The 18,668-nt window shown below is 39.4% G+C and overlaps 1 protein-coding gene across 6 annotated transcripts in view; it reads left to right on the forward strand.

Annotated features, from left to right (window-relative positions):
- Positions 1 to 18,668, forward strand: part of SEMA6A (semaphorin 6A) — a 118,493-nt gene that overhangs the window by 58,497 nt on the left and 41,328 nt on the right. For all 6 annotated transcript variants that reach the window (XM_054652605.2, XM_077171168.1, XM_077171169.1 and 3 more), the window contains exons 4-12: positions 215 to 275; positions 1,775 to 1,837; positions 2,674 to 2,775; positions 5,532 to 5,622; positions 8,891 to 9,010; positions 10,067 to 10,155; positions 11,059 to 11,276; positions 14,779 to 14,910; positions 18,222 to 18,377. In XM_054652605.2, coding sequence (XP_054508580.2) covers positions 215 to 275; positions 1,775 to 1,837; positions 2,674 to 2,775; positions 5,532 to 5,622; positions 8,891 to 9,010; positions 10,067 to 10,155; positions 11,059 to 11,276; positions 14,779 to 14,910; positions 18,222 to 18,377 — 1,032 coding nt within the window. The remainder of the gene's footprint in view (positions 1 to 214; positions 276 to 1,774; positions 1,838 to 2,673; positions 2,776 to 5,531; positions 5,623 to 8,890; positions 9,011 to 10,066; positions 10,156 to 11,058; positions 11,277 to 14,778; positions 14,911 to 18,221; positions 18,378 to 18,668) is intronic.

Consider the following 18,668-nt stretch of genomic DNA (forward strand, 5'->3'; position numbering starts at 1 on the left):
TTTCCTTTTTTTCCTCTTAATGGGAAGACAAACAGTTTATATGTGAAAATGCTTTTCTGGGAGAAGCAGGAGATGGTGCCAGTAATGTCTTCTGGTAAGATCTCTGATTTTTTAAAAATGGATTATGGATTATCTTGTGATAGATAGCTCTTTTATAGAAAATGAACTGTCCAACTATTCCATTTGACGTTGTATTCTTTGCTTTTGTTCACAGGGATCATATTTATACTGTTGATATGGACACATCACATACAGAAGAAATTTATTTTAGCAAGGTAAGTAACCTTTATCATTGCCCAGAAACCAAGGACACTAGAACAAGCTTCAAATAAATAGGATGATAACATTGTTTTAAAGAACTTGCCAGCACTGCTGTAAAACTGTAATAAGCAAGTAAGATGGCATTGCTAATCATATTTGTGGAGAGCTAGAATAGCAATCATGTCCTCTGCGAATTTCTGATAAGTGGTTTAGCTGGGCTGATAAGCAACCTGTACTGAAATATGGTGAGGTCCCCGATGGAACATCTGTCAAACATCTATTCATTTATATGCAGCAGTTTTCTATAACAGTTATACTATCCCAATTAAGTCTACTGAAACTTCTGTAATAAGAAGCAAGTTACATATTTTCATTTGCACAAATTTTTTTTCACTTGTGCTAGAACTGACTAAATAAAATCTTACTATAACATCACTTTGTAGATGTATTCACATTATCTCTATGGGAAGTTACATTCAAACAAAGAAAAGCTTTGTCTGCATTACTGCATTGTACATTAACACGAACATACTGAAAATAATCTCCCTTCAGCTCCTTTGCATTTCATTCGTGTTTTGTAATATATGTTGAACACAGCCTTGGTCTGACAGAAGATCATAAAAATTTGGGCACTGGATGAATTCCACTGGAGGAAGCGACAGTGTTTCATTATAACTGTGAATGATGGTGAAAGTGAGCTTTTTAACTCATCAAAGAGTGAGGGCACAAGCTTACAATGGAAATGAACATTCATGGTTACTCTTTCAGCTTGGGCCCCTCCATGAATGCACAGTGCCTCAGTGTACTGATCAGGAACACTGTCAGAACTATCAAGGCAATAATGTCTAAGGTGGTGCCGTCTTAGGCCATGTGATTTTAAACAAAGCTTCATTATAATTAATAAGTCTTCCACATTTGACCATTTTTGAAAGTCATCTCAAAAAACAAAAAAACTGGCTGGGATTTAGCTGTAAATCTTCTGGAGAAACAGAGTTAGCAGATAAAGTCAGCAGTTTCTTGGCAGGTGAAAAACTCTTGGAGCTTGTTAGCTGAATTGAAGTTGTAAGTACCTGAATTTTATTTTTTTCCAGATCTAAAATGTTGTCTTTGGGAATGTATATTTCATTTAGAATCCAGTGAAGGTTCATAGTCCATAAATTATAATTCTGACTTGTAGAGCAATATTAGTTAAAAGAAGAGAACATCTACTACTTCTTAGAAAAGTACACATTTTCTGAAGTTCACCTATTGTTGAATTCTGTTCGTTTAGGCTTTTAAGAAAGAGGGATGGATTTCTAGCCTCATAAATTGGAGGCAAAACAAAGTTAAATGAATGATCCGCATCACTGAATTTCCATTGTTTCATTGTGGTGAATTAATAATGGAGAAAGAGTGCAGAAAACTTTCAATAAATGTATGTTCAAAAGCTAGTCTCCCCTATGGGACTTCTACTTCTGAAATCAAATGTGAAAAACCTCTGAGTTCTAATTGATTTCTTTCGTCATTCTTGCAGAAATTGACATGGAAATCTAGACAAGCTGATGTAGACACATGCAGAATGAAGGGAAAACATAAGGTACGCAATTTTCATTTCTTCTGCAACTGCCACTTCAGTTTAGTTGCATCACTATTATCTCAGGCTGCTGTCTGTGATGTGGAATGGATCGTGCCATTCACTTCTTACCAGTAATTGCTTTTTCCATCAACTTACTGAAGGCTTTAATTTGCAAAACCAGTTCACTTCGAAAGTGATAAAATATTAGGACAGAAGCCACAGCAATATCCCGAAATATTTAAGGCATGGAACAGGTCACAATGCTTAGTGTACCAGTTTTATTTACCATTGTTTCAAAAGCCAAGTGCTGCTGTCCATCCCCCTGTGGGAATTTGCTGAGAAGTTCAGGTAAAGTATCAGAAAAGAGGAATGTGGGGCTGTAGAAGGACTGTTTCTCACACCAGTTTCATCCTGGAACCTATGATTGGCATTAGTATCATAATTAGATGCAGATTCTTTAATTCTTTACATCTACTTCCCCTTCTAGTTAAAGAAGCTTTATGCCAGTATATTGTAGTAGTGATGTCACTAGTTGACTGTGGCACAGGTGACAAAATCAGATTTTTCACTCTTCAGGAAAGCAACAGTTTTCAAACAAAATTTACCTTTGTCAACATCAGCAAACTAGGAGCTACAATATGAATGCTTTGTCTTCAGCTCTTTGTAATTTTTAAGCCACTAGAATATAAATTAATTACAAATTGCTCATTGTTAGTTAAACATAGTCAAAACAAGGCCAGAGTATCACAGTGGGTACCAGCCAATTTAATTTTAAACCTGTGAAATATCACTGCTTAAAAATGAAAACAGATACTCAAAATGCAGTAGTTGAAATAGTTTTTATTATTTTTCTTCAGGATGAATGTCATAACTTTATTAAAGTTCTCCTAAAAAGAAACGAGGATACACTGTTTATCTGTGGAACAAATGCATTCAACCCTTCTTGCAGGAACTACAAGGTATGTAATCTGTTTGCAGAATTTCACTTATGCCTTGTCTTTTGGTTGGATTTATTGTGACTATGTTGGCAGCTGTGTGAGATTATCCTTCACCTGTTCACCATTCAATTCTGAAACGTTTGTCCTGCCTTGTTTCAGTGCTACTGAGTTCAATGTTAATTAGATTTCTGAGAAAATCTCAGACTGAGTACCTAGCTCTTTGCAACTCCTGCACATCAAGAGTATTGCCACTTTGCATTGCCCCCCCATAGGTACAGAGTCCTTCAGATCCCTGTTTGGGGCTGTAGTCTCACCTCAGAAAGTTCCTCAGCTTGTCACTGACACTCACATCAAGTCATAGACTAATATTGGGGGTTACTGCTGAGGATCATGTTCTAAAATTTCTGTTCTTCTGCTCTCAATCACAAAACCAGTTCTGAGGAAGCCTGGGGACATAGCAAGAAAAACCTGAGTTTCTTGTGAGCCCCCCAGATAGGGATGCTGTGAAGATCCTATGGCATTTTGTGCTGTGAGAGTGATGAAACGGCTAATCTCCGCAGGAGCAGTACAGCAGGACAGAGTATTCCTCACTTGCTGGGGATCTGCAAAGCCAAAACATTATCTGGAGCAGTGTAGAAACTCTGCTGGTTCCTGCATACTTGACATTAATGCCCTGAAGCCAATTTATTCCTTTGGCATAGTGTATGTCAGGAGTCTTCATTCCAGTAGGACCCACTTATTGAAGTATTTCCCATTTTCTTAGGCTTTCACCATTATATTCTGATATAACTCCCAACAGTGGATATCTCTGAAGTAGCTTTGAAATTAATTTATTTAGGCATTTGACATCCAGACTCTGCTTTTCTAGGCACTGTTATATCCACAGGTAATTTCTCATCTTTTTTTCTGGAAAAATAAAATTCAGTTTTACTAATGCTGCTCCTGACAACATTACAACTGCCATTTAGGTTTTGTGTTCAGAGTTATTGGAAAAAAGCAGAATAAAGATGTTAAGAGCCAGGAAAACTACTTCCCTAATGGTATTCACTGTGACTGGTGGTCTTCCTTGATTTTTGTGCAATCATGTTTGCCTCATTTAGCCACTATAATGGCTGCAGTTTAGAAAACACAGGAGAGAAGTGCAGGGTAGTTTTTTCTACCAGTCTGTGGAGGAATAACCAAATTTGAGTAAGAATACAAGCCTGTGTCATGGTAACTCTGAGGTACAGTTAGCTACTCTAACAGCTGTTCCTTTTATTCTTTCTTTCCTTGCCTGCTCCTAGTATGCAATGAAGCTTCTTGATCACTGGGCTGTATTTATTCTTCTACTACAGTTTGCAATTTTTAATTTTTAATCTCTGAATTCCAATAATGAGGCTAACAAATCTCAGCCAGTCTCCTTGTGTGGAAGTTGTCTTTTAGATACAATTTTAGATTTCTTTGACATCTTGGTGTGAGGCATATAAATGGCCTCCTCCCCCTTACTCCAGAGTTTTTATCCCCTGTGATGCAGGGCTGGATAGTGATCCCCCTGGCAGTCTTCAGAAGGCTTCTGCAACACCTGCCCTGGCTTTTCCTCCATATATTCCTTCATTATCCAGAGAGAGAACTAAATGTGTGCCAAAGAGAAAGCAGGGCTGTCCCTCAAGTGTGCCAGTGAGGGTGAGCCCAGCCTGTGGAGCTTGATGCAGGAAAAGTTACTCAGGACTCTAACTCATTTCCTCTCACTATCATGTGAAAGGCTTTTCAGCCTTTGAGTAAACACAACTGACTCCCCTCAGAGTGGACTTTGACAGAAAGGATACATGACAGAAAACAAATGATCACAAATCATCCATTGAAGGACTTGAAAGCTGTAACATAGAAATTAAAAGTTTATTTAAGTGAATGGTGCTGTGTGGGTTATTTGTCATGCTCTGTGAATCTTTACTGTGTGTGATCTATAGAGTATGAGATGGACAAGTTGCCTGAATATGCTACAGAGGTTCTTATTCTCAAAATACTGTAGTATAAGCATCTGAAAGGGGTAACAGGTGTACAATTCTCCCTTAACTCACCAAACCTTCTTGAACTTCATGTAAACTCAATCTGTATATTTGTGTCATTATCAGTGCCCAGGGTGAATTTATTTCCCAGGAGTTACACATAAGCCTCAGAATTTACCATTCCTGCACAGATTAATTCTTGCCTGATGGTAAGAGGATTCTCTGTGACACGGACTCAACTGCTATAGTAAAACTTGAAGAGCGTCTTTCTGAATATGCAAATCAAGGAAGAGAGCACCACTGTTGAGACTAGAGGAGAAGGACCTCTGGACTTGGGGGAGAAAAATGCACACAGAGATAATTGTCCTAGTATTGTTTCTTCTGAATGCAGTTTGCAGTCTTTTCTGTGTATAAGAGTGCTTCTGTTGGGTCATTGGTGAGGATAAATTTTGGAGCCTTGCCAGAACCACAGACCACATAGCCTGCAACAGTTCAAAACAAAACTTGTGTGCAGATAAAATATAGACTGAAGACTTCAGTAAAATGTGTCAAGGTGAGAATTATTAGCTCCAAAAGAATGCCTGACTTACTGGACATACTTTTTTCAGGCTTATTTTATTTAATGCCATGATTTTTTTTTGTCAAGTTTTTACTTCATAGTCAAGAGTAGAGTTAGAGTAAGGGCCTTCTCCTGTGCCCAGAAAAGATGAAACACTGTCATAAAGCATCATCCTGGGTCAGAAGTTTTGTTTCTTTTTTTCTCTATCTGAGGAGCTCCCTTTGATTTTTCAGATGGATACCTTGGACTATCTGGAAGAGGAATTCAGTGGAATGGCCAGGTGCCCCTATGACGCAAAGCATGCCAACGTTGCGTTGTTTGCAGGTAAAATGACAGCGATAAACTTTTTACTTTCTGTCCTGCAGCCCAGGCTTGGTGTAACACTGTGCCTCTTGCTTGAGCCCAGAATGCCTAAATCTAAATGGTGTCAAACAGAGTAAACACTGGCTAAAAAGAGGGGGCATAAGGAAATCCCTAGCAAAAAAAGCCTTCCCGTCTTTGAAATTAACTTCACTGTCATCAACATTGCATAAAGCCTCAGTTTCCTGGATCAATATTTCAGTGTTTCCTGTATTCTTGATAATATGGCCTGTGTGTGGCACCATTTTTGGCTGCATTCAGCTTCTGTGAACGTCAAAGGAAGTCAAGGCTTGTGTAAGCTTTAATTAGGATTAAGCAGGATATGCTCATTAACAACTCTAAGCCCAAGCTAACATTCATAATAAAAGGAAGCTATGGAAAATGCTGTGGCATGCCCTTTTCTAGATCTAGAAGGAAAGGGGAGGTGATTTTTTTTTTTTTTTTTAAGCTGAAAACATCTGTCTACGATCTTATCAGCTGCTGTAGACAAAAGGAGAGAAGTGTATTGGCTAGTGGTGATTTATGCTGCATGCAGCATAATAGTGTTAATTCTGATTTCTACTACGATAGTTAGAAAAAGGGAAATCTTATAAATGGGGTTAATTTTGGCTGTTGATTGTATGGTATTTTTTGATATGTCGTCAGAAATTCCTGATTAAATTATCTCTTTATTGAACTTCTCCTAGTGTGAACCCTGCTGATCTCTTCTCAGATCTGGCTGATAGATAGGTGGTGAAAATAATAAAAACATCCTCCATGATAATGTGAGTCTTCTTCAACAAGTATAATGCTATAAAACAGAGTCTGGGTGCTCACATGGAAATAACTAAGCTGTTCCTCTGAAGATTTAAGATTTAAGCCATTCTCAAACAAATCTATAGCCAAAGGGCTCTATTAAGCACTACCATGTTTGAGGTATCATCATCTGCCTCACAAAGGAGAGATTTTGTAACCTGTTTCAAATTTTTTTTTTTTTTTTTTTACTTTTTATAGTGCAAATAAATGGTCCTTTTGTTTCAATAATAGTGGTGATGATAGTGGTAGAATGATTTCTTAATTACAGTCAGAGGCAGGAATATACAGTAGAAATTCTCTAACTGTAGCAAGTAATTAATAAAACATGGAAATAGAGAAACTCCTTCAAAGAAATATTTTTCCCATGTATCTCAGACTCCCTATCCTTCATGCAGCCTGAATGACCTTTCAGAAGGGTCTTTCTCAGTGTATTGGCCAAGAAAGAGTTTATGACCAGCCTGTTGGAAACATTCACTTTGAATGCAGCTGAAGTTCAGAAAGATGACTCCAAATTCGTCTCTGAAGAAATCCTTGAATTAATTGAAAATAAAGAGAATATTTATAGAAATTATCATACTCCTTCATGGTGATTCAGAATAAATTTGATACAGTTCAAATAAATATTTGTAGAATACGCCTCATAAATCTGCTAGCTTCAGAAAATCACTGCTATATGTGTCTTACATATTGATACCCATGCTAACTTTTCAGAGTGCAATGAAAAGCAGTTTCAGAACAGTTTAGGGCACAAATCCAAGTTATCTGAGTTTGTTGGATGCACTTACTTGAGTATGGCTCTTCTTGCAGCCTGTAGCTATTGCAGCTGATATGTGTGAATTGTAGTTGGTCACAGGAACTTGGCAGGAAAGAAAATAAGAGTGTGGTTGTATAAACATGAGTTCAGACATCCATATCTAAAAAATTGAGCTTTTTATTCTATTTTAAACTGGGGAGGGGGACACATGTAGTAATTATTTTTTTCTGTTTTGCTAAGAAAAAATGATCATTCTTAAATAGCCAAATAAGGACAAGAATTGCATGAGTCAGAACAAAGCATACAGTACTGCTAATAAAAAACAGTCTGAATTTTAAATCTGGAGCTGAAATTCATGGACTCACAGAGTTTCTAGGGTTGGAAGGGAGCTCTGGAAATCATCCAGCCCAACCCACCCTGCCAAGGCAGGGTCATCTACAGCAAGTGACACAGGAATGTGTCCAAGTGGGGCTTGAATGCCTCCAGAGAGGGAGACTCAACAACCTCCAGGGGAAGGCTGTTATAGTGCTCTGCCACCCTCAATGTAAAGAAATTCTTTTCATGTTGAGGAAAGCTCTTGAGCTTTACTTTATGGCCATTGCTCCTCATCCTGTCACAGGACACCACTGAAAAGAGTCTAGCAACCTTCTCTTGGCATCCGCCTTTGAGACAGCTCTCAGTCTTACACTAAGTCTGAGAGCATAATGAGGAGAGCTTGACCAATAGAGACCTCTCTGCTTTGTCCTGGGAATGTCCTCAGTGCTGGTGCCTTCAAGGCACTAACATAATCTTTGTCAAACAAGATGTAGACAATTCTGGTTTTTATGCAGATGCAACAGAGAAATAATTTTGTGTGCTCATGCTGCACCACAGCATGCTGTGCTTCCAGCAGACAGCATGTTCCAAGTTCTATTTCACACATGAAAACAGTCCTGTACAGTTACCATGACCTGCAAACAAAGTAGACAACAAATAAAATTTTAAAATATTGCTGAAACTTGTGCTTTTATATCCTTATAGTTTTGTATGTTTTGGTTGTCCTTGGGGTGCCATTTTGTAGGCCCTTTCTTATCACTTGTCCTCCATTCTTTAAGAGAGAGGAATGCATAATTCATATGGGAAATGCCTAAAATGCATGGTAGAAGAGAAATATTGATGGGTAATCCTCTTCCATCTCTTTTCCTCCCTGTTTCAGCAGGGCTCCCAACATGTAAGTTAATTTTTTCTTAGTGATCTTTGGCAGAGCAGAAGTGCTCTCAAGGGGAGAAATTTTCATAAGCGTCAATTAGCTGACAGTCTCCAAGCCTTGTCTGGTTTGCACTCCCAGTTGGAACTAGCAGTTTTTGTTTTGCTGACATACCTAAGCAGAATTTCTGAGCGTTGAACTAGTGACATGTGACTGGATGGGGTAGTTCAGTATGACATATCTAAACTGAAGAAGAATTATTCCATAAGGTTATTTTCTTCCACAGCATCCCTCTGAAATTACCATTCTGCAGAGCAGTGAGTTGCCTGTTCGGTACTCAGTTCCATTTACCTGGCTGGATTTTTTTCCTTCCTTCAGTGTTCCTAAGGAGACTGTGATGGTTTTGTTTCCCCTTCTCATCTGACTGGTGAAAGAAGAAGCAATTGTACTATTTCTAATGTTCCTCCCCCCTGGTTTCTTCTTTCCTTCCTCCCCAGAGGGAAAGCTGTATTCTGCCACAGTGACCGACTTCCTCGCAATAGATGCGGTCATATACCGGAGCCTGGGAGACAGCCCAACCCTGCGGACAGTTAAACATGACTCCAAGTGGTTGAAAGGTAGATAAACAAACAAGGCAAAAAAAGCAGCATCTCTGATGAGAGTCTTGGATTTCTGACAGACCTCTTTGGCATTTCATTTCACCAATGCTTTCTGGCAGAAAGAAGGAAGCAGATTACATCTCTTGCTTTCTCTGATCTGTTTATTTCTTTCACTCCTGTCCTGACCCAAAGTTACTGGATTTGACAGAAGCTGTGAGCTGGGTAGATCAGAATATATATTCCAGTGAGCTTTCCAAGATGAAATCCAGTTTACATCTGTTGGATGGAAAAGCTGGAGCTTGCAGGGCTCTGTGTGCTTGTGCTGTGTTTGCAAATATTCCTGCCACAGCACTGTTGGTAACAATCAAGGCTTTATGAAGTATAGAAGGTTTGTCCTGTAATGCTAAGATTCATTAATGAAACTAAAATTGTGCAAATATTGCACAAAGCCTTTCTGTTACAGTTCTTAAGGATTGTACTGCTGCCATTGAATTAGCCAATTTTTGTGCTGTAAATGCCCTCATTGTTAAGGATTGTGCTGTTTAACTTCATGTAGGTGTTGAGAATTGTTAGCATTTGGAGTGATTTTAATAGAGAGCAAAGCCATAGTTTCAAGTCTTTTTCTGCAGGCAGAAATGTTTTGCCAGGTGTCAACTTTAGCTGTCCCACTTTGCTTGCTGCCACAGACACATGTGGGCAGAAACAGTTACGTGGTTTGTTATTCCCTCAACTCACAGACTGCATGCCATAAAGAGCGCTACTTGGACCCCTCAGGCATACCGTTATAAATGCCTGTTTACCTTTCCTCTTACTCCATGCAGGGCAGACATATTAGTGGCAGAGACTTAACTACCCTGCAGTGATGTTGTACAGACTTGTTCCCAGCTCTCCTGTCCCCAGACAGTGATTCTTCTGCAGCAGCGATTTGTTTGTTCTGAAAACTGATCAAGTTTGTCGAGCACAGACATTTCACCTCTGGATGTTATGTGTGAATGTGTTTGGCTTCTCTTTGCATTCTGTATCCTGTACGTGGTGCCTAAATCAGGTGTCTTGCGTTGCTGTTTTTTTTCCTAGAGCCGTACTTTGTTCAGGCAGTTGACTATGGCAATTACATATACTTCTTCTTCCGGGAAATAGCAGTGGAGTACAACAGCATGGGAAAGGTAAGGGCAAAAACACTGCCTTGAATGACTTTGTCAGATTGAGGAGGAGGAAAATTTATGCTATTCTTGGACCAATGCTGTTACGAGTGACCTTGAAATGAGAACCATAAATCATTATGACAAGGTCAGCATTTTGAGAAGATTCCTATTGCTCAAGCCAAAAGGTTGGCTGGAGTAAAACATTGCACTGTCTTGAAAGGAAAATGTGTAGTTTCTTACAGTGATGGTGTATGCTAGAGTTTCTTTTCTGAAATTATTGAAAGCACAAGGCTAATCTAGTTAGTTCAACACAGTAGATAATTGTTAAAAACAGATTCCAAAGCAGGAAGAATTTTTTCTGTAAGAAATATGAATTAGGGTGCTGAGTAAACAAGGGTAGGAATTTTGTGCTCTGCCATTCTGCAAAGAATAATTAAACACTTTCTGCATTTTTGCTAATTTCACAATAGCTTTCTGACTAAGCAGTCAGAAAAGCTGACCAAGGTCACAAAGGTGGAGAGCAGGAATAAAAGCCCAGCAAGATTTGCATAGTTTTTAAGTGCTGAAAACACAAGAATCGGAGCAGCAGTGTGGGTTGCAAGGATGTGAATATGAAATGTGCTTTTGTTTGGGGAAATAGAAAGCTAAGCAGTCTGTATGGAAATGAATTTTATATGGGTTGAGAACAGATCTCCTGAAGGATTTATGGCTGTGTAGTAAATGCCACAGTCTTATCTTTCATAGCACACTGTTCCAGAGCTTAATTTTTCTCTGTTTCTTATTTGTCACAGATTATATAAAAGTGGTATTAAATTAAGCACCTTGCTGTGTTATTCCAAATGTTTTAAAAGCAGTATTCCAACGAAGACTTTAGGTCAAGCAAACATTTAATTTTCTCCATTATTTTTGTTCTATTCCTTCCAGGTAGTTTTCCCAAGGGTGGCCCAGGTTTGCAAAAATGACATGGGAGGATCTCAGAGAGTGCTGGAAAAACAGTGGACTTCCTTTCTCAAGGCTCGGCTGAACTGCTCAGTTCCTGGCGACTCACACTTCTACTTTAACATACTGCAGTCGGTTACAGATGTTATCCATTTCAATGGCCGGGATGTTGTTTTAGCTACATTCTCCACTCCATATAATAGGTAATAGCCACAATAACATTTTAACTTCTATTTCCTCTATGTTTTGCTTTTCACTGCAGTTCCTTTTAACTTTATGCAAGCACAAGAAGAGATCGCTCGTACAACATAATTATTTTGTACCCTGCACTTAACAATAGCTTGTGTTCAATTTTAAGGCACCCTGCTATTGCTTACTTCATACCTGGTAACTTAGGGTGGCTTTCAGCCATTTACTATCTGGACACATTCCTCAGACATATTTTCTTTACAAAGGAATAGTTTACACCAGCCACCAAGAAGTGCTCCAGTGCGTAACCTGCAGAATATTATTCCAAAGAGAAAATACAGTATTTTTTTCTCACAAAGAAAGGACTGTGTCTGTCCTGTCTGTAGCTAAACCTCCAAGAACCATATTATCTCCTTCTTTTTGTTTTATGCATCCCTGGTGACTCTTGCATTGATCTTTGACCATGCATTGACCCTGCTGCCCCCTGACTCTCCTGGGAGAACCAAGGTCTTGCTGGCTGGAAAGGAGGGTCTCCAGAACACCTATATTTCATTGTTTGCGTGGTTATCCAAAAGCATCAATTCATCTGTAGAGATTTTATCACTGTTTACACATTTTAGCGTGTTTTTCTGGAAGTAATTAGAGGAGTAACTGTATCTAATTACTGAGAACTCCCAAAGTTAAAAAAATAGTCGCTTTCTAATTAAAAAGTATATCGCAGTTTCACACAGTAACATTTGATCTAAAAGAGGAATTTTATTGTTGAAATTCATTTAGTTTTGCTGTACCCTTGCCACTCCTTGTCAAAGCCTGACCTCAGTAAGGTCATTCACAGAACTTATTTCAAATGAGAGTAAGCCTGGATCTGTAATGTAAAATCACCACTTTTGACATCAAAACAATAGAAACTGCAATGGAGTAATTATGCCACCAATAGGGAATACAAGCTTAAATTAAGTTGATCTCTTTTCGTGCAATCTGGCTTAATAAAAACAGGCGAACAAATAGAGATTCAACATCAGAAAATAGATTGTATCTTGCAATTATCTCAAAATTGAGATTGTACTCCCACCCTGCTAGTATTTCCTGTGGTGTTTCATGAATAATTCTTTTCCTTAAGTATTGCATTTTAGAATCGAAGTACTTGGTGTAAAAAGCAAAATACTGTTTTATAGGCTGCAGGTTTTGCCAGACATGGAAGATGACAGAAAAGCATATATTTATTCTTGGACACAGCTTTTTAGCAGACCTGGCAACCCGGAGGGCCAAGCATGTTCTGGAGAGCATCAGGCACAGCATCTCCAGTCAAGCAAGGGAGGGGATTGTCCCACTCTGCTCTCCTCTGGGGCAGCTTCACCTTGAGTGCTGGGGGAAGTTTTGGGTACCACAATATTAGAAGGATCTAAAGATATCAGAGACCATCCAAAGGAGAGCAATGAAGGCGGTGAAGGACTTTAGGGGAAGCTATATGAGGAGTGAACGATGCCCTTGGCTTGTTTAGCCTGGAGGAGAGGAGACCGAGGGAAGACCTCACAGCAGTTCAGAGCTTCCTCATGAGTTGAAGAGGAGGGCCAAGCACCAGTCTCTGCTCTCTGGTGTCTTATAAGAGGACTCAAGAAAGCTGAGTCATAGAGGTTTAGGTTGGATATCAGAAAAAATAGGTTTTTCACCCTGAGTGTGGTTGGGCGCTGGAGCAGGCTCCCTGGGGAAGTTACCAAGCCTGACAGACATCAAGGACCATCTGGACAATGCTCTCAGGCACATGGTGTGATTCTTGGGATGTCCTCTGCAGGAGGATTGGACTTCAATGATCCTTGTGAGTCACTTCCAGTTCAGGATATTCTGTGATTCTGTAGTTCTATGAAACCTACTTCTGACATAAATGCATCTCTCATTCCTCCTTCACTAAAGAAATGTTGAAACAAATACCTTTGGTCTCTAGAACAAAGTTTCCTTCTAGACTGAAATGGAAGAGATTTTTCAGTCTAATCAGAGGTCACTCAAGTAGAAACTAGTGTTGAGTTGTCATCCAGTAGTTCATAGGTGGCTTGGACCTCCTTGGCTGTGACTCACAGTGCTCCATCCTTCCCACTGCATCATACTACAGACCTGTAATCTGTCACCCTCACGAGTAAAAGACATTTCAGTCCTTTGAGCACAGCAAGGCTTCCATCCGTGTGTAGTTTTGTGTTGAGCACTTTTAGTAGTGTGTGACACTACTAGATTTTATGGTTGGTTTTTTGTCTTAAGGACTTAATTCAGCAATGTGCAAAATATTCTAGCTGGAGTGGGTTTTGAGCTGTCTTTTAGGATGAGGTCCTCTGTGTGGCCAAATACCCTTGACCGTCTCTTACATCCACGTATATATGGCTGCCTCCATTTAAAACTCCTGCTGTGCAGAATCACATTAATATTGAGCTTTTAAGTTTCCTTCTATATAAAAAGATAAATCTGTGGAGATCAAAATAAAACTACTGTACTGTCTCTCAACTTGTTTTTCTTCAGTAAAAAGCATTTTGAAATTGTTTACTATTCAAATGATTGTTTTTCTATCAATTTATATACCTTTAGGAGTTTAGCTTAATCATCTGTAACAGTATTATAGTTCCTACAGTTTTTTCTTTGATGTATAATAACCTACTAGCTAAGAGCAGGATTGAAAGCCTGAGCCAGCTGGGTTCATGCTATTTACCCAATAAAATCAAGTGGTGGGAGTCAGACACAAATACAGTAGCTCATGTACAAAATAAATAAAAAATAGGTGAAAAATTAGTATTTCATGCTTCCAAGCAACTGATCATGCTAAACCCACACGCCTTTCAAAAAGTATGTATGTAAGAAATTAACTATGTGTGGACAATGCTGTTGTGCAGTTGCATTCAAGTATCCAAAAAACTGAAATTTGCAATGTTATGATCTTAAAATAATATCAAATTTGTTTCTATAAGCTTTTTCATTTCATTGAGTAGACCAAACTCCTGAGTATAGTTAACTCCTTTTCATTGGGAACACTTTGTGGATATCAGGCTGTGGGAGCATGAATGAATTACATGTAAAAGCCAGGTAAATGGCACATTGCAGCATGCTTCCAGTTTGATTAGAACCAACTTCTGAATTATATGCAATGTGCTTTTTGAGGCATGGCAGGGACTACAAGAGTTGGTACTGAGAGATGTTAAGACTTAGAAGACCTTAAATGTCCAAGTAATGGGTTCTGAATGAGACTGGCAATTTCTCCTCATGTGTTGCCAGTGACAGACAAAGTTTGACCAATTCTTTCCCTTTTTCAAGATTATGACAATTACTTATTTCTGTGAAGCTTTGAATAAAATTCTCTTGGCAGGAGCTGCCTGCTGACTGGTATTCAGGCTTTTCCATGGGGCTGGGTTTTCCTGTTAATACCAGATTTAGAGTTAAGTATTGAGTAAAGGAAGGCTTCTATAGAGCATATTTTTCTCAAGGTTTTATGTATAACTGCAGAATGAGTAACAATTTCTGGGAAATGTCACTTTGCAGCATTCCTGGCTCTGCAGTCTGTGCCTATGACATGCTTGACATTGCCAATGTATTTACTGGGAGATTCAAAGAACAAAAGTCTCCAGACTCCACATGGACACCAGTTCCTGATGAACGAGTGCCCAAGCCCAGGTATGTTTCATGTGTAGTGATATTGTTCAGTTCCTTCATACAGGCTACAGAGGCTTTTTAATATTTTGAACAGCCTTGTAAGGTGCAGATACAATTATACATGTTGAAACAATAAAGTAAAAGTTGAGTTGAATTTGGATCTAAACTATGCAATAGAGATTTTTCCACTTAAATGACATTTGTGTAACATATATCAGGCCAGCATCAGATCCACTTGGTCAGAATAATCACTTAAGAATGGTGTGAGTTACACAGTTATTGTAAATTGGTTCAGTAACAGATATATCTCATTACAAAGCCTGCACCAGTCAGAACTAGAACAGTTTGCTATTCTATGATTAACATGCAGTTTAAGTGCCACAGTGGATGATTTATGGAGAGCAAAAAAGAGCATTCCACCAAACTAGAGATTCAGTTTACTTCATTCCTCCTATGAGTTGTTTTCCCCACTTTCACATGTTTGCATGCATCTCCTCTACTACATTCTTCATATTTCTTACAAGTACTATTTCAAACAAGTTGCTGTTGACAGACACTTGTTAACTCATTGACACCAATGGCATTTTGTTGTGAGATATTGAGATGCATATAGATAAATCAAATTCATTTATCTCACTTAAGCTTTGCACCTCTATTGCATGTTTTACATTGCTTGTGATAGCTTAAATAATTTCAAAAGGAAAAAGCATCCAAAGTATTCAGTGCAGTGTTGAACACCTCAATATAAGAAGAATGTAAAGCTGTTGGAAGTATCCAAAGGAGGGCTACAAAGATGTTGAAGGGCTTAGAGGGAAAACCATGTGAGGAGTGGCTGAGGCCGCTTGGCTTCCTTGAAAAAAAAGGAGACTGAGGAAGACCTCATCACAATCTACAATTTCCTCATGAGGGAAAGAGGAGGGGTGGACGCTGATATCTTCTCTGTGCTTACCAGTGACAGGACACATGGGAATGACCTGAAGTTGTGTCAGGGGAGGTTTAGGTTGGACCTTAGGAAAAGGTTCTTCACCCAGGGAAGTGGTTTGGCACTGGAACTTGGGCTCCAGGGAAGTGGTCACAGCACCAGTTTGACAGAGCTCAGGAAATACACTCATGGCACTCTCATGGCACTCTCATGGCACATGATGTGATTCTTGGGGTGTCCTCTGTGGGGCCAGGAGCTGGACTGCAGTGATCTTTCTGGATTGCTTCCAGTTCACAATGTTCTATGAGTTTATGAAGCTCCATGGTGGACACTGAGCTTCTGCCTAGTCCATCATGTTTTGGATTTGCCAAGTGTAGTATTACTGTGCTGTCTGTATTCTGAAGTTGTCATTCAAGAGAAGAGCTTGAAGGTGACTGGAAAATTGGTAAATCCTGTGTCTGTTTTCAGTCTGAGCCTTAGTAATGCAGCTTCTAGCAGTGTTGCAGAATTTTTCTTCTTCATTTTGCAGTGTTTCAAACAAGTTGCTGACTACAATGGTCTGCCTTGGGGGTGCAAGGCTGCATGATGACTCCAAGGTTATTTGTTTGGACCTTGCTGAGATATATTGGCAGGGAAGGGGAAAAGAAGAAGAAGAAAGTGTGAAAGAAGAACAGAAAGTTGCATTACAAGTTTTGGATGAGCCAATAGCAGGCTAACTTTTATGATGGAGATGGGATAATATTGCTCTTTCTAAGCCTGAAGAACATAATCTGAAGTGAATTGTGAACAGTGTTTCATGTAATATTTAGCGATCAATCTGCTTAATAGAAATAATCGTTACTTCTAGCTCATGCAGAAGTATATGACAGGCACCTTTGATATAAGGTCATTTTTATCTGGGTTTCTCAGTATGATGCAGAAACATTACTGCCCCTAATGATCCTAACATTACTCAGAAAACTACCAGAGCCCTTCTGAGGTGTCACTTCCCTGTTTGGCCAGACAGCAGGTTTGCTGGGATTTATGTTGACTCAACTAAACCAGTTTTGGGATTAAAACAGGATTAATCCAATCATGCTATTAGGATTTAGGAGTAAATAGGCCTCCAGATTAGATACACAGAAACCGTAGACACCATGGTGCCAGAGGGTGCCAGGCTGTTTCCTCAAGTCCTCTGGGAATGTTGTCTCATGGGTCAATGCCCTTGCAAGGACCTAGGAAACCAATTATGCCCTTGATTTTTCCTTCTCTCCATCTGTTGCTAGTTCTACATGCAATTACAAGACAGCTAAAGTATTTTGGATATGAGGAGGCAAGAGTACACACTGTCTGCATGTAATGTTCCTTGCTTAGCTCTTGTGGGACCAGACTTGTTGACACAGCTAGGTCCTTCCAGTCCTATGTTCCCTTCCCACACAAGATTTATTTACCTAATATTTGACTATTTATCTAAATCTGAGCAACACAGATGATAGGATCAGTCCTGTATTTTGTTCAAGTTGACGTTACTCTTGGTGTCAATGCCTTTACCCACAACAGAGTAGATGAAAATTGGATGATGCAATGTGTTTCGGAGTGAGTGGTCCATCTTTCATCTTCCCACCTCACACTGGCCCATAGGTTTGAAGAATCACAGTGCTCTGGAAAATGGAATCAAATGAGCCTTTTATTAAAGAAAATGACCTACACAATATTAACAAACAAAACACTTTGCTGATTCTTTGAGAGATGGCCTGTCCAGGCAAGAAGATTGGCCTACATCTTAGGAGCAGGTAGATTTTAGAAATAGCATAAGCAGATTTGCATTTAAGTTGTTAAAGAATGGCAGATAACTTTTTAGTGAAAATTCTCAATGAGCTACCATTCTTAAATCATCTCATCCAAACTGAACAAAGGGTAAAAACAATGTGTTCATGGATGCTATTCAGTTTTTCTTCTTCAATAGTCAGTTTTCTATCAGATGTGACTAAAAGTAGCGTTTTTTCATACCTGTTAAAAAAATTAACTTCTTCCTGTATTATAGGGACTTCTTTTATTCCAGGAGAAAGCAGTCAGTCAGGCAAGTTACAGAATCAGAAAACACCTGTGCAATTGGGAAGCATCAAGCCAAATGCACACATGCTGTGATTACATTCCATATGAATGGATAAATTACAGAACTGTGTGTGTAGTGCTCCTGATGAAAAAATTATTTTGTGCTCATAAGTGACACATGAAGTCCTTCTGAATGGAGGACAGAGCAGGATTTTAGGCTTCCCCTGAGGTGCTGAACAAGTCCACCACACTTATCGATCCTCTGTCAAGTTAAACTCCTGCAAAGCACATCATATTGCAGTTAGAGCTTCATCACAAAAGGAAGCTTGCCCTCGGTGAAATAAGTTTTCTGGCTTTACTGTCTCGTTTTATGTAGGCCTGGTTGCTGTGCTGGCTCTACATCATTAGAAAAATATGTAACATCTAATGAGTTCCCAGATGATACCCTGAACTTCATCAAAACACATCCACTGATGGACGAGGCTGTACCTTCCATTGTCAACCGACCCTGGTTCCTGAGAACAATGGTCAGGTACGTGCACTGAGTGAGCTCTATCTGCATTGTAGCTGTCAAGTTGTGCCAACAGCCTTGCTTCCAATACCCTCCAACTCTGTACATGTCCTGGTGTCCTGGGCATGAATCCAGCTAGGAATGGTGGCAGAGCTGAGCAGATGCTGCGGAACTCCCTGAGGAGCTTTCAAGATAGGAAAGACCTCAGTCTTTTCCAACCGTGCTGTGCTGAAGCCGGATGTTGTGGGAACTGCTGTGCGGGGAAGGCTTAATCATCTTTTGGCTTACGGGTCAATGTTTGAGATGGCTCAG

The sequence above is a fragment of the Agelaius phoeniceus genome, chromosome Z (assembly GCF_051311805.1).
Source record: "Agelaius phoeniceus isolate bAgePho1 chromosome Z, bAgePho1.hap1, whole genome shotgun sequence".
Classification (NCBI taxonomy): domain Eukaryota; kingdom Metazoa; phylum Chordata; class Aves; order Passeriformes; family Icteridae; genus Agelaius; species Agelaius phoeniceus.